This window comes from Acipenser ruthenus, chromosome 11 (assembly GCF_902713425.1).
Source record: "Acipenser ruthenus chromosome 11, fAciRut3.2 maternal haplotype, whole genome shotgun sequence".
In the NCBI taxonomy this organism is placed as follows: domain Eukaryota; kingdom Metazoa; phylum Chordata; class Actinopteri; order Acipenseriformes; family Acipenseridae; genus Acipenser; species Acipenser ruthenus.
In genome coordinates, this window is record NC_081199.1 from 27,768,554 (window position 1) to 27,785,464 (window position 16,911).

Genomic DNA, 16,911 nt, shown 5'->3' on the forward strand with positions numbered 1-16,911 from the left:
AATAAGCATAATGGAAATTCTTGCATTTTTACCAGTGAAACGATTAGTAGGTTGTGACCCCCCGGGAGTGTTGCTATTGCAGAGCCCAGCATGGCCAGACCGGTGTGCTGAGTTCCGTGGCAAGGTTTCGGTGCGGCACGGCCCCAGAGGCCCCACTGAGAGCTGGCGTGCAGAAAGCCTGTCCCCGTTAATTAGCGCCTCTCTCCCGTGATCAGAGATGCCTCACAGCCTGACCATTATTACTTAGGGCTGAAATCAGAGCGTGTCTCTGAGCAGGTTGTAAATTATAGTGAAATCCCACTGGCCGTGCACTTGGAACAAGGCACACCATATACCAGAGCACAAACACTGTGTAAGAAAAGAGAAAAAATGAAAAGGAGTGCAAAAACAGTAACCTCTGGGTTCCCAACGGGCATGTCCATAACTGGAGTAGCAGTACGCCTGTGTTTCTCCAATTTACACTCTTACTTACCAAAAGTTGCCAGTAAAGAGATAAGCTGCTTACTTGAAAACTTTATGGAATAGCTTGTCATCACCACCTAATTGCCTTCTGTTTGTCTAGTTTTGTGGTTTTTTTTCTGTTATCGTTTATATTATTTAAATAAAAAAGGATGAGAATTATAGATAAATGCAGACCGATATATACAGTAGTGTGTGACACCCCATCACATCTTTAACTTTGATTTGTAGTGCATATGAAATCAAACTACTGTAACTGAAAATCTTGGAAAATTGTCAAAATAGGCAAATTAGTGATTGTGACTTTAATAGGCCACAGATTCATTTAAAACAGTAAGAGAAAAGCTTACACATAGCCACAAATGGTAAAATGCATGAGACTTTTTAGAAGTTGTTTGACGCCTAATTAAAGAACAAAGTGGTCTAACATTTTCACACATGTGTGCCTGTTGTTTCTATATCACTGATTACTGACCAAAAACTGAAATTCTCTCACCCAGAGGGTATATAAAGGCTATAAAAGACAAATCTTGAGGTGTTCTAATACATTTGCATGTTAGATAAGCAATAAAAGGTTACAAATAACTAGAGATGGGTACTAGCTAGTCAAATATATAAATGTACACTTTAGTGTATATTACTGTTGATCTATACACTAATAGGAATAGAGATTTAGTTAAACCTGTTGTGATAAAACTGTCCTCTTCGGTGTTTGCTGCAGATACACAGCATATAGACATAGGTGATGGATTAAAAAGGAAGCTACTCCTCAGCATGGGTTTAGTATTCCAAGGCCTTTGATCCACAGGTGGCTAAACGGTTTACATTGCTGTTGCCAGGTAACCACCACTCACTCCCCCTTGAAAGACTGAGCCAGAAGCTGTACTTGGCAGCTGCCTGTAGTATTCTACCTTGTGATTCTTGCCGTGGCGGTACATCATCCAGTCCTCTCCGTTGGTGCTGACTTCCAGCTTGAATGTGGTGATGTGGTAACTCTTGTTGGTCTCCTTGGAGATGGCTCCCTGGGTAGCGATACCTGTTAGCACTTTCAGGAAGAGCAGGTCCACCTGTGGGATTTAGAAAGGAGAAGATGGTTATAGATATGTGCAGCCTTCTCCTGATGCCATTTTGTCCATTCTTAGGCAGTTCAAAGTTACCATGCTAGTTTCTACTCATCTATCGCTATGGGTAAAGCCCACTGAATCCAGCATGAGGTACAAGGTTTGGAAATATTCACATAGCAATATCATGCATTACATATGAGCATTAACATTACATAATTTTGTGCTTTTTTAAGTAGTTAATCTAATGGTTTAAAATACTAAAGCTAATAACAGCCTCCAACTGCATATTGAAAATAGATACTGTGACTTAAATCAATGTGCTAAAAAAAAGAAACTGTATTTCACATGTCAATAAAGTTAAATAAATAAGTCAGACCCAGCCTTTTGAAGCCCTCCCAGCTTGCCGGTGAGAAAAATAATGGACACTGACACAAAAATCAATAGAGGAGAGGAATGGTTCCCTTGAAATGACCCTCATCAATCATGAGGCTGTTATGATGAAAAAAAAAATAAAATACTGCTGTCCAATATCGGGCCATTCCATTGGCCAGCAAAATAAAACTGCCTTGGTGCTCCCCAGTAACGCAAGGTTGATTGTACAGCCGCAGTACTAAATTGTGCTATGAATAATAAATAGACAGTTTGAGAAGATCCACCCAACCCTTAGTAAAAAAAAAACATATTTAAATGAAACACTTTCAAATTCAATATTAAACTATATGCCTAAGCAACAACAGCTATCAGGGCCCTCACACCCTCATGAATGGCAAACCCACCTCAACCTCAAAGTCTGCCTGTGTCACATATTTACAGTATACTGAGCTGCCTACTGCTGCATTTTGAAAGCAACGCTAACTATCGCCCTCATTAGGCATACACATGTCACACAAATCCCATTGAGGAGTCTGAGGCTGGAAGATCTGTGCTTTGCATTTCTGGCATTTACAGCGGCTGTTTTGATCAGGTTTACAGTGGCTTCTTCCTAGGTGCTAACACAAGACAGCAACTGAATGTAAGTGAAGCACCACCAACCCCCCCCCCCCCACGCACATCCCTGAGATCCAGATCACACTGGATTGATGGTAATGTCTTTCACCCCCATGTTAGTTGGGCTAAGTTGGACTTAGCCATGTCAACTGTGGTCTAGCAATAAACCTATAAATCCTTTTGCCTGGTCAATATGTTAATTGATTAACCCAAGACACTGCAGACTAAATTTTCAAAGCTATGCACTCCAAATTGTCATTAGTGCATTTTTTGTCTGAGAAAAAAAAAACATAATTTGCATTTGTAAAACAAATAATTAATTGGTAACTTTATTGAGAGTGTTTCTACTATCTGAAAAAAATCTTGCAAAGACAATTTGGAGTAAATAGCTTTGAAAATCTAGTGCTACATCTTATGGTGACTTTTTCTATCCATTTTTCATCTAAGCATAAAGGAGTACTGTAGGTGGATAAGTCTCCTGTCTCTTAGAAGTGTTCTAAAGCACAACTTATCTCTGAAACTGTCATGGAATCTGGGTGTAGTTTTTGACCCCAGTCTAACCTTTGAGTCTCATATCCATAGGGAGACAAAACCGAACCAGGTAACTACAGACCAATAAGCCTGACTTATATTATATGTAAACTTATGGAAACTATAATAAGATCCAAAATGGAAAATTACCTATATGGTAACAATATCCTGGGAGACAGTCAGATTAGGGAGTGGTTAACATGGAGAAAACAGAAAGTACTGATTAGAGGAGAAACCTCAAAATGGAGCGAGGTAACCAGTGGAGTACCACAGGGATCAGTCTTAGGTCCTCTTCTATTCCTTATCTACATTAATGATTTAGATTCTGGTATAGTAAGCAAATTTGTTAAATTTGCAGACGACACAAAAATAGGAGGAGTGGCAAACACTGTTGCAGCAGCAAAGGTCATTCAAAATGATCTAGACAGCATTCAGAACTGGGCAGACACATGGCAAATGGCATTTAATAGAGAAAAGTGTAAAGTACTGCACATGGGCAATAAAAATGTGCATTCGAAATATCATATGGGAGATACTGAAATTGAAGAAGGAATCTACGAAAAGCATTCAAAATCCTAAAAGGTATAGACAATGTCGACCCAGGGGACATTTTTTACTTGAAAAAAGAAGCAAGGACCAGGGGTCACAAATGGAGATTAGATAAAGGGGCATTCAGAACAGAAAATAGGAGGCACTTTTTTACAGAGAGAATTGTGAGGGTCTGGAACCAACTCTCCTGTAATGTTGTTGAAGCTGACACCCTGGGGTCCTTCAAGAAGCTGCTTGATGAGATTCTGGGTTCAATAAGCTACTAACAACCAAACGAGCAAGATGGGCCGAATGGCCTCCTCTCGTTTGTAAACGTTCTTATGTTCTTATGTTCTTACGTCAATAAGGTGTCCCGCCTGTGCCCTATCTTGTCCATGCCCGATGCAGAGAGGCTAGTGCATGGTTTTGTTTCTTCCCGGCTTGATTATTGTAATGCTTTGCTTACCGGTGCTTCAAAGGCTGCTGTTGGCAGGCTGCAATACATTCAGAACTCTACCGCTCGCATTTTGGGTGCTCATATTACACCTGTTCTTGCCTCTCTGCATTGGTTGCTGGTCAAGAGTAGTTTTGATTTTAAAATTTTACTGCTAACTTATAAGGCTCTAAATGGCTTGGCCCCAAATTACATCTCTAATTTGTTAACGAGGTACATTCCCACACGTAACCTACGCTCTGCGAATTCGGGTCTGTTAAGGATTCCGAAGGTTAAGCTTCGTTCTATGGGCGACGGGGCTTATTGCTGTTATGAGCCTAGGCTTTGTAATAATCTTCCACATGTGATCAACAACTAAAAATGCATCCTATGTACAAGCATTTCATCATATGTCATTGTGCAATGTTTTATTTTATAATCGGTGCTATTTTTAACTACAAGCTTGTGTATTTGTTGTATTTTTGTTTTGTTTTGTAGTTTTTAGTGTTATTTTTCTAAATTGTTCAATGCTTTGAGATGCTTGCATGTAGGCAATATACAAAATAAAGATTATTATTATATTATTATTATTATATATGTATTTGGAGAGAGATGTACCTGAATGTATTCCTTGTTGCTGTCCTCAGCGGGGGTCCAGCCGTTGTCATGGTTGTTCAGCCTGCCTTGTCGTGGTGACCAGCGGCCATCGTAAAACGAACTGGAGGCGCTGATCTGCTCATCAGTGATTTTTCCAGACTCCATGCCGAAAGCACTGCTACAGTGGAAAGCTGCAATTGGAGGAAAATGATGTTGTATCCCACGTTTGTTGGAATATTAGTGAGCATGCCCCAGCCCAAAATAATTCCCAGCATGCACAAAAAACCTAATATCCTCAAAACACCATGTCTACAAGACTATTACTTATCCTTGTCTACAAATTTAAATGATTAACTATTACTTTGTGGTTTGTATTGTATAAAGCTATGTGGTACATACTTTACAATTACTGCACAGTAGGTAAAACCACAAGGGCTTACCCATTAGTAAAGAAGAAAATGTTGTACTCTATATGTATACAGCTCAATAACAAAACCTTTTGCCCTCTGGGTGGGAAAGGGCAGAGTAAAAATAATTAGTCTCATTACTTTTGGTTGTTTAATCTTTGCTTGGCTAGCAGCTTGTCTGAGTGGCTGTATAAAAGCATGTTGTCAATAAAGCTTTTCAAAGTACGAGTACCTGATGAATGGATGGCTTTAACACCAACTGGGATCGATGAAGGGTCTGGGTAAGGATTCACAAGCAGGTCCCTGTTCTCAGCTGTAACTGTAGGACTGTGAAGCCCCCTTGTTGCATTTCTGAGGTAAGGTGTACTCACTTTCAGTGGCTTCCTTGGGTGTCATGATGTACTGTGCGGAGAAGCCATCCTTTGCGACCGCCATGTCAGTGTGGAAGGAGAGTGACACAATGCCGGTAGACGATTGGATCTCTGGGGGCACCTTGGTCCCGCAATACCGTCCAATCAGGGGTCCAACTGGTAACACAAACAAGAGGAGAAAGGATTCCAGTGAAAATGATACATGAACCCATATGGAAAGACCTTATATTTCACATATATAAAAAGCAATATATGTTACACTTATATGCTGTAATTTCTCTTCATTTGGTTTTTATGTGTACACATATATGTTCATATATAAATTATATACGGATTGGTTATTAAATTGGCCCAATTTTATAGTATTTTCAATATAAGGATTTTATGTGTTTCCATTTATAATCTACATGTGTTTTTTATACTTTAAATATATGTGTTTTTATAATTTAAATATGTCTTTCTATACTCTATGTATAATGAAAATATACCCCATTCATTTAGTGAATGTTTTATACAAATTACTACATATGTTCATATATGATCTATTGTCCAATTAAGAAAAATGTGAAAATGAATATTAGAATATACACACAATTTATATAACACATGTATTTACACACTGTAACCAGAACATAAAATGTGACACTATAACACTTTCATATGAATATAATTCCTAGGATTTGTCCATTACAGAAAAAGACAACACAAGATATATAGATAGGAGTTAATAAAGACTGGAGTAAACGCTTTGAAAATATGTCCCTGTGTATTGTAGTAACTGATAGACAATCTAATATTTATTCAAGTGTTGTTCCTTGGTAAAATGTTATAATGAGATGATATGGATGCTAAGATAGCTTTAATTGTGTCTGATATGACCTGCATGTTTGATATACGCTTTGCAGGTAAAAAGCAGCTTTAAGCAGAAAGTGATTTGATGCTATTTACAAAAATGTTTATGATGCATGATAATATATATATATATATATATATATATATATATATATATATATATATATATATATATATATATATATATATATATATATAATAAAGAAAAAAAATCTTGTAATTCTTATTCTCGTTATTTTCATTTTTGGAATCAGTGCATTAACTCACATTTTTGTATATAAACTTGTACAGCATTTTGTGCAATTTTTAACGTATTCCTTATTTACGCTATCTGTCTATACACACACACACACACACACACACACACACACACACACACACACACACACACACACATTCATCTATCTTTTTATGGCATACAAATCGAGTTGCATAATATTAATTTTGATCATGCATGTTCCTGTTTTGATTATATTTAAAACACATTAAGAACATATGTATAATCAATATATGGATATGTGATGCATATATGTAACATATAAAATGGTATGCACTGCATATATTTATAATATACTGAAAAGATGTGTTCTTTCCATATTGGAAGGAATGCCATCTTCTGAGTCTGTAATCACGTGACCAAATGGGACCCCTGATAAATGTCACTTCCCTATGGATGAAACTGCAATTATTAACTGGTAAGGGGGAGTATTTGATGTGCTGTTTCCAGACTAGGAAAAATCCCATCGTTATTTACACCCCTATTTTTACAAGACGGCTGCTAAGTCTTAAATGAATATTATTACCCAGTGCATTGAGAGAAGACAGGCAGTATATGAAATGAAAGTGGTGTTAATCTCTATCACCTGTGTAAAAATAGCTGTAATAAAATAGGGGGAAATAACATTACAGTATTACAGTGGTGTCTTGCATTTAACCCTGGTACAGTACAGCATGAAGTGTACAGAAATAGAGTCCATGATCTCTTTGTTATTGCACAATACTTCAGAAAGGAAGGTATTTATTTATTTATTCATCATTCCCCTTAACTGGAGACAACACTTGGCAATTCACATGAATCAAAGTTTGAATATGGGTAGTGATTTCATATGCATTAGTGTGGACGGTATCAGTAACCTATGATTCATTCACTTAAATTTAATAAGCAGTCATAACTGATTTAGTGCAATTCATTTGAATTGTTCCAAAGTGCTCCTGGCTGCATTTTATGCTGTCTACAGCCATTGTTAATGGTAGCCCTTACCCTGGGGCAGTCCATCCCAGACCTCCAGCCAGTCATATTTACAGTCTCCTTCTCCAGAAAGCAAGGGGTCGTTCTCAAGGTCGAAGGTCAAGAATGTCAAGGTGACTTCCATCCTGGGTGGGACTGTGATAATAAAGATGCAGTCCAGGTTGTGGGGGTATTTGTCAGGATATTGGGGAGATTCAATCACGCCACTGAGACTGGTAAAGTTTCTTGAGCAGTAGTCCGAACCTATAATAATAGTAATAATAATTAAATTAATTCATTTTATTATTATTATTATTAATAATAATAATAATAATAATAATAATAATAATAATAATAATAATAATAATAATAATAATAATAATAATACATTTTAACATTATTAACAACAATAATCACATTTCTAGTATCATTGTGTTAAATTGTTCTTTATATTCTTTATGCTTCTTTTCCTCCATTTTTATACTCCACATAAAGGAATACCACAGTCCAGCAAGTTCCTTAGAAGGCTCATGGATACTGACAGTTGAAGTGCTGACACTATGTATTAGATTAACTGTTCTAGATCGCTAACTGCACTGGGCTGCTATTATCAAAAGTATTATCCTAATCACCATAGTGCAGAGTGGAGAAAGCCTGAGTGTAAATGGCCTGCTTCGCAGAAGGCTAATGGGATCGCAGTAAAGTTTGCTTAAAGTTCCCTGCTCACCCACAACCCTGAAGAATCTAAGAAGGCACCCTTTAGTATTAGTTCCCTATAACAAGGCAAAGATAAGCCTCTTTCCCTTGGTTGGTTCTGCTGCAACAGGTACTAAGAGGCCCTGGGCAAGGGAGAGCTACTAGAGCCCAGGCTAACCTTCCCCAGCTGTAAGAGACCATGCATGGACTGCCTGCTGACAGGGATTCGCGAGAATTACAGGGGATAAAAGAACAAACGACTTGTAATCTGAAGCTCTAACTGTTAAATAACTGTGATACTTTAGCTATTTATATACTGTTACACAAACGCATACCATACTGGTCTTTGGACTGTTCAAATCTATTTTATAAAAACCGGGAGCGATGTTCCTCTTGTCTGGGCGTTTGCCATTAAAATTTAAGACATTTCAGATATTTAAGTTATTGGGAAGCTCTGTTGTTTATCTGACAGGCAATTGTAGCATTTTACTCCAGTGACCCTGAAAACAGCATGCCAGACTGCCATTGTTTAAAGGGTATTCTCAAGTGAATTAACTGCGGTGGCCTTCTGTAGGGTTGAATGTCCCCTAGAGCCAACACTATTCATACAATAAGTGCTTGAACACAGCTCCAGGAAGAGAAAACAATGAAAGGGAATGACCCCATCTTTCTAGCAGTGCAGACCCTGCAGAGTAGATGGCAGGTGTCTTCATTTCTGTGTTTCACTGAGATTTGCATGACACGAAAGGTTTCCTAGGAGGGAATCTAAATATTTTTTTCCCATCAACAGTTCTCCGAGCGCTCAGCTTGAAAGTCTAATATAATTAACTGCAGTTTTACATGAAAATCAAGTCACTACTGTGCTTTCTGTTGATGTTCCTTTCATACAATCCAAATGGTTATATTATGATTTTCAGCAAGTACCTGCTTGCATGCTATTCGTACTGAGTTTGAGGTTTTGTTAAAATTAATTAGGTGCAATACATTAATTGCATGTAAAAATGTAATGACTGGGACAATAGTCACAAATTCTGTTAACAAGGATACAAAGGGCAGTGTGTACCCTGGAAAATAACTACATTAGTTTATCATTCCTATAACCTGTGGGTGTTATTACTCACAGTTAAAACAATAAGAAGAAAATAGAACATACATATTTTTATTCATATTTTAATAACTGTGTTGAGACCATTTGCAATATTTATTTTAGCTTCCAGTCCATTTAATGCACTAAAAGCAGATGCGGTTTCTTAAAACTGCCAATTGCCAATGTGGAAAATTCTTTAAACTGGAAAAAAACAACAACCCGGACTCCTGAACAATAACCTTTGTGGCAACATGCCCCTCCTAAATATGCACATAATGTGTGGTAATAAGAAAAACATACCTCCGCTCTCCCAAAACCGAGGAGCACAAAAACAATTCCTGTTTAACTGCTAATGTCTAACATGTGGTGGACAAATCTCGATCAGAAACAAGAAGGAGCTGGGGTAGCACTGCGAGGGTGTGGTTTTATTGGGAGGAGGAGGGAAGGCGCCAAAATGCTTTAAGATGGCAGTTAAAATAATCGGCAATAAATACTTTGATGGCTCGCAAAGTTATATGTTAATATACTTACAGCGGAAAAACATCCTAGGTCCGGTGGAAAGAACCCTTTACAGATTTTTGTTTTTTTAACAGAGACCAATAGAGATGCATCAACACATGTTACAGGATGTACTATCAGAGTAGCCTTGGAAACAGATCTGAAGCACAAAGTTTTGGAAACTATTTGGGTTAAAATGTAGCCATACTCAATCTTTAAGCCTGAGTAATGATGACAGAACAGATGCAGCATCCTGCCCGACTCTGCCCAGCTGTTGACATCACAGAGAGGTCGGGGTGGACACACACACACACACACACGATGACTTCTGCTTGTTCTTAATATCTCCCAAAACAGAGTGGCTTAAACACGGACAAGATAACATTGTGAGGGCTGTAAGATCCGAGGCGGGGCCAAACAGGGAAGTTCACTGCCTTATGCCAACACATTTTCATATAACACCACATTGACCGGACAGGCAAAAAGACAACTTAGTTAATGGCAGGTCCTGGAGGTTATTCCCGTGTCACCATCACCCATTCAGCCAAAACAGGAGCAGACAAGACACCTTTTGATTCAATGGCTTTGTAATTCATTTGTATTAAAAAAAAAAACAAAAAAAATAAACATTGAAAGCTATTGAGGGGGAAATGAAGGGGGAAATAAATGGATATGACAAGTAGTGATGACATTTCCACAGAAATCCAAGCAAGACATTAAGACACCTAAAAAAATGATTTCCTGTCATACGGGAAAGGAAGGATTTGACTCAGCTTTTAATCCAGCTGCTAGGAAAGAGGGCAGACACGGCTCTCTTCTGTGTATTTATTTAACATCCTATCAATGAAATGAATCGGCAGTGCCTCCCACAACAGTGGCTTGGGCTGGATGAACACAGCCTTCAACAACACTAATAAAAATAAACAGATTAGGCCATTTTCTGGCGGCCTTTGCTCCCTCAGCTCACAAACAGTGGTTAAAAATATTTGGCATAGTGCTAACATCTTAAACAAACAGCACTGGGAAAAAAAGTTCTTATTCCATAAATATAGCAAACTACTGTAGGATGCTCCCCTCCCCCCCACACACACACTTCCCTTTCTTACTGCCGTCACAGCAGACAAACAACATCCTATTATTGCCATGGCAACTCCATTCAAATCCCCATCCCCATCATCACTTGTTTATGAAAAATAACTATTTAAAAGAATGGAAGTGCGGTTTTGAATGGACTTCTATCATACTTACAAAATGGTCTGAAAAATGTAACTGAACTGCTATAGTTTGGGGAAATTCCATGTTTTTATGAATAGATTTTTGGCACTTAAATATCAGTTTGCTGCCCGATACTAAATGTATTTAACCCTTTGTTACTAAGTTAGACTGACCTGTTTTATAGATCTCATAGCGCAAGGAGAAGCCTGCCCCCTGGTGGGCGTAGTCAGAGGCAAATTTAATGTAGAGCACTGGTCCAGAGGAGATGATGGCAGGGGGCGCTATGTTGTTGCAGTGTTTCCCCAGCAAGTCTGCGGATTCATTTTCACCATCTCGGATTTCAATGTAGTCGTACCTGGGAAAAGAAAACAACCCAATTACCAAGACTGGCAAAGAAAATATATGGTGCAGAACTTCTACATCTGCTTTTAAAAAAGTAATGTTTGGTATTTGAATGATAGGGTATTTTAGGATAATTCAGTCCTTGTAGCCCTGATAAAGCCACGGCTACCACAGAAGTGCTGAATATATCACCCTGGTTTCAGTGTGAAGTGATCCCATCTATTCTTTAAGTGGTGTACGGTTTTAAGTGGGGCAGCAGTGTGGAGTAGTGGTTAGGGCTCTGGACTCTTGACTGGTGGGTTGTGGGTTCAATTCCCGGTTGGGGACACTGCTGCTGTACCCTTGAGCAAGGTACTTTACCTAGATTGCTCCAGTAAAAACCCAACTGTATAAATGGGTAATTGTATGTAAAAAAATAAAATAATGTGATATCTTGTAACAACTGTAAGTCGCCCTGGATAAGGGCGTCTGCTAAGAAATGAATAATAATAATAATAATAATAATAAGTGAAATAATTATGAGGGTCTTAGGAGCAAACACTAATAGGGATCCTGAACATTATGCTTCAGTAACTGTAACGGCAAAGGTCATAAAGGTTGACCATTGAGCAGTATAGAAAGATCAGTGATATATGGGTCTTGATGTGGAGTGGTTTAACAGTGCTGCACTGTATATCTTCTTTGATTTAAACTATAATTGCTCTTCTAAATAAAGTATGCACATGAGAATAGTTCATCTAAATAAGGGAGTATAGCTGCTCCTAGCTGCTGCCTCTACTCTCTGTCATAAAGTATTGCTCACAGTGTTCTGAAGGTATGTGACAGGCTTTAACAGGTGGTGGCTAAGGAAGTCCGAATGAGGTATGGTTTAAAAACCAATCCCTCACACTGCTGGCTGAATCCCATCCTTAAAAACAAGGCACAGGCAGATATCTCTTAAAAGAATGGGATATTTTTAGTACAGGAGCACTAGGGTGTGGACAAGGAGACAGGGAGTAGAGGAGCAGATGTCTTTTTATACATAAAAGGGTCTGGCTGGGAATGCATAATATTATAGGAGCCTTTATTTTAATGCCAACAAAAAAAGAAGATGTGAGGTTTAAAATAACTCTCTCTACCAACCTAATGTGATACTGGATATATTGTAAAGTAGTAGAGTTTATTGACAAAGACCAAACTCTGGGCAATGTCTCGTCAATGGAAATAATATTTATTTTGGATACTACCCACATTATTGTCATTATGGATTAGTGGTTAGTGTAGGTGTCTCCGGCCTGGAAAGCCATGGGTTTCATGACAGTAAGTCTAAAATGACATCCCTGCGCTCAAATAGACATATACCACTTTACAAGAAAAACAAAAAACAATTGCCTTAGGAACCAAAGTTGACACCTTTATTCCCTTCAGAGATGGGGAGCCAGGACTAAATGCCCACAGAATGTCTAGCAACACAGGAAAATACATAAATATAGAAAGCTGTTTCAAAACTGTCCTTTTCAATGGATTCTACATTTTTGGTTTGTTTACTAATAAATGGTCATACTTCTTTTTTCTTGGTAAATATATCCCGCTTTGGGTAGAATTTGAGAGGTGGGGGAAGTTGCGTAGTGACACTGTTTGCATCTCTAAACTACCTCTGGGGTAAAGGTCCTACTTAATTCTTCAGATGTGTGTAAACAGAACTATGCAGTCCTACAGGTTGTAAAACACATTGAGGATCTGTGTCTCTCTGACACTTCCAAGGACGTGTAAGCACCCTGCTGTTAATTGCTTTTCACAAGTGTTGTGTTTTAAAAAAGGATTTTTCACACCTGCACATTCCCTACGAACAGCAGGCCCTGTAAACCCAATCGCCCTGAAAATGTTTGTTTACAACAGCGTTAGGGCCTGCACCTACTGTAAGCTGTGTCAGAGAGAGAATATGGAAAACAAGAACCTAGCCTGATTCATTCTCTTTACCACAGCCAACAATTTCAGATGCATAGTTTTCTCACAAGCTTTCACAGTAGAACATTAAAAAAAATTGTAAAAATCAAATAACAAAAACAGTTCCAAAAGCAATGATCACATAACCATAATTGCCCAGTCAAACCTAATATGCTTTAAGTGACTTTAAAATATTAATTGGATGTTTGAATTAAGTCCCTTAAGGGTTTACACTCCTTTTAGTTCCATGCAGCACTGAACAAAAAACAGCCAGTGGTTTACCATTAAGTTCCTTTAAACATTGTCATTTATGAACCAAAGAAAATCTATAGATATTGTTATGATGAATTCAGATATGATAATTATAAATTAGAGTCTAGATTGCCTGGATCAAGCACATTGCACATGCTTTGTTTTTAAGTATTAAGTAGCTATTAATGTGCTAATACAAGTTATGCATTTGCTATATGGGTTAAAATATCCTCGTCTATGAGGATAATCATTACAATGCTTTCTTTATTCTGCTTTTGCAGTTCTTTCAGAATGGTCAATGCATCTCTAATCAGTTTAACTGTGATGCAAAGAGAAGGGCAACAGAGATACAGACGACTGTCTGCCATGACATCACTGCTCCTAACATGAACCCTGTGGCATCCTATTGATTCCTCATTAAAACTGTATTTTTTTAATTTTATTTAGTAGTCGCCAATTGATTTTACCCCGTTTTTCTCCCAATTTGAAATATCCAATTGTATTTTTAGGCTCAGCTCATCGCTACCACCCCTGCCCTGACTCGGGAGCGGCGAAGACGAACACACTCTGTCCTCCGAAGCTTGTGCTGTCAGCCGACCGCTTCTTTTCACTCTGCAGGCCTGCCATGCAGCCAACCCAGAGAACAATGCCACTATAGGGAGCACCCTGCACTCCACGCGGAGCACCTTTACCGGATGCGCCACTTGGGAGCCCCTTAAAACAGTAAAATTGATTAAAAATCCATTCCCCTTTTTTTGGTTGGCTAATTCCCTAGCATGAGATCATACGTACAAACAGTGTGACTGCCTGGCCACATCTCCACTATAATTAGAGATCTATCCTGGATCCCACACGTTGCTTCTTCTCAATACTTTATTACACAGCAATATCTGGGTCACCTAGTTTTCCTTCTTATTCTTTGATGCATATTAAAGAGTACATAGCATGGAGTGTAAATTCTACTGGATTTTAAACACATTGGCTCTGCTCAGTGATTAATAAAGTATAGCTAGTATAGTACAGTAACATTGATGGGTTATTTGAGTGAGTTCATTGTTTCAGTAATGACAATTCTATGGTGTGAAGAAATCCTTTCTCAAAGGTCTGTTCATGCACAGTTATCCTAAAAAGAGATACTCCAGTACTCCAACAGCCAACAGTCCAGGATGGTGGAGCTACCGTCGTTCGGATTAGAAGTGTAAATGAGGTCCTGTCAGTTTTGTGGACATTAGACTCCCTTGGCATTTGTTGAAGAACAGCAGGGGTATATTGACCCCAGAGCCCTAAATAAACCTCTAGAAGCGCCTTCATTAATCCCACCATCAGCGTGAGAGACAGGACCACTTTGGGAATTAACATGCATGTTTGATGACTGAAGACTTCACATAATTACAGGAATTGTAGCTATAAGAATTGCTATAGACATGTTCTGGAGTTACAAGTTTCTAGTGTCATCTTCAGTTCTAGATTCCCTTTATCTCCAATATTTTAATAACGGAATAAGTAAATTGCACCTGGCCGGCTCTCTGTTCCTATTATAATTGAGTGAGAATAATATAACCAGACAGGACTAATTTCTGCAAGGCAAAATACGCGCCTGTCATTTCATCTTTATAACTGCAAGAGCAATGTGGAATAATTGCATATTACATTACGGATTTATCATCTTTTTTAATAGACACTGCTGGTCAGTATGCAATTCCTAAATTTCATGTGACATATTCTGAAATTAAGTTCTGGGCTGGGTTGGGTAGTGCTGGGGTAAAATGACACTGTAAATTTTAGGTGATTTTAGGGCGATGGATGGTGTCACTTTCAAGGGGATTTTGGTAGCTTTGTGGATTTAAAGACTAATGCACACCTACAATGCTGCACTGCTTAAGGTATTGAATGGTCAGGTCAGCTTAGCGACTTTGCACAGCAGCTGCAGTAGGAAATCACATTCTAAATGGAAGGAGAAAAATAGAAATCTGCAAAGGCAATGATGCTAACAACAGTAATACAGTGTACAGCAATTCCGGAGTGGTCTGCGCTATTGTCTGCGAAGATATACTGTACTTAGGAATGCTATTAAGAGATAACAATAAGAAACAAGAACAGAGTACCCAAAGGGAGGTCACCATAGAGACAATAAAGAAATAGAGAGGTGGCTCACACCCAAGGGAATTATTGCATTCAAAGCGTCAAGAACAAAAGAGTATCTTAAAAATCTTAACAGCTCTCGTATTTTCGCCAGCAACCACTACAGGAAGTCGAGTATGACAAGTCTGACTGCAGCTCATAAACAAAGATTGAGATCCAACCATTCAGCCAGGCGCCTCACACCACTTTAATTGTGGGAAAAAAAAAACACTGTCTTCGCCCCCATCTCTATCTTGATACGGGCCGTGGCTCACAAAGGAAGATTCTATCTTGGCTGCTCCCTGCTTCATCTTTGTCTTCCCACTAACAAAGACAGTTCTGTCCTCAAAGTGAAAGACACTGTTTAATTATTTTAATATTATTCTTTATTATGAAAAGAACAAACCTCAGAAAAAACAACATGGCTGTGGTTCATTTTTTACTAAAATACAGTTTTTATGTTGATTAAACTTGACTTGTTGTCTTCTTAACCACACTCTAGGAAATGTATTGAATACCAAACTCATTTAGTCTATCAAAACTTCAAAACCTTTTAGTGCTTTCAGTAGAGGGTTGCCACGTAACATTAATATCAGCCATCCATAAATGTGATGATGCATGGTTATCTTGACCAGGTTTTGAAGATGACAACTGGAGGCCAGACCTAAACTCACTTCCTGCATAAAATGTCCTGCCTGAGCTTGTCTTTTGTTGAGCAACCATCTTTCTGATTGTCGCATAGCAGTTGCTGTCTAGCTTATTGATATTTTCTTAAGAATGTAACGCCTTGAGAGCTGGTAAGAGTTCTAAGGTCTGGAAATGTCAATGATTCAATTTACACACACACATATCAAAATCCAAGCAGTCATTTTCTGCATGACATTGTCCAACATTTCCTAACTCAATTTGTGGCATTTACAGACTCTTTCTGTGACTCAGAGGCAATATTAAAATGCCATGTACAGGATACCATAGTAACTCTTAGTATCAGTTATCATCGTTTACAAATGTTCATATTAAAAACTATATATAAGCCAAACGTTCTTCAGTTTAGCCTTCTCTGTGTGATTCTTGTATACTGGAATATATTATTGTAGTTATAATGCTACAACAAAAATGCCTTTTTATAAGGCTCTTACTAAAAGACCACAGCTGCTGCTTCACTAGAAAAATTATATATATATATATATATATATATATATATATATATAAAACAAAAAGTAATTTAACCTTATCTAAAGTTGTATATATGTTCCTGCTAATCCTACCTGCCCTCATTCTATCTGATTCTTTACCTGTGGCAATGCAGAAGGATTA

General features: G+C 38.2%; 1 protein-coding gene across 2 annotated transcripts in view; it reads right to left on the reverse strand.

Moving 5' to 3' along the window:
* The window catches only part of nrp2a (neuropilin 2a), a 55,526-nt gene that overhangs the window by 27,456 nt on the left and 11,159 nt on the right, over positions 1 to 16,911 (reverse strand). For both annotated transcript variants that reach the window (XM_034044318.3, XM_034044319.3), the window contains exons 3-7: positions 11,127 to 11,308; positions 7,491 to 7,721; positions 5,378 to 5,533; positions 4,621 to 4,790; positions 1,371 to 1,526 (exon numbers count right to left, since the gene is read on the reverse strand). In XM_034044318.3, coding sequence (XP_033900209.1) covers positions 1,371 to 1,526; positions 4,621 to 4,790; positions 5,378 to 5,533; positions 7,491 to 7,721; positions 11,127 to 11,308 — 895 coding nt within the window. The remainder of the gene's footprint in view (positions 1 to 1,370; positions 1,527 to 4,620; positions 4,791 to 5,377; positions 5,534 to 7,490; positions 7,722 to 11,126; positions 11,309 to 16,911) is intronic.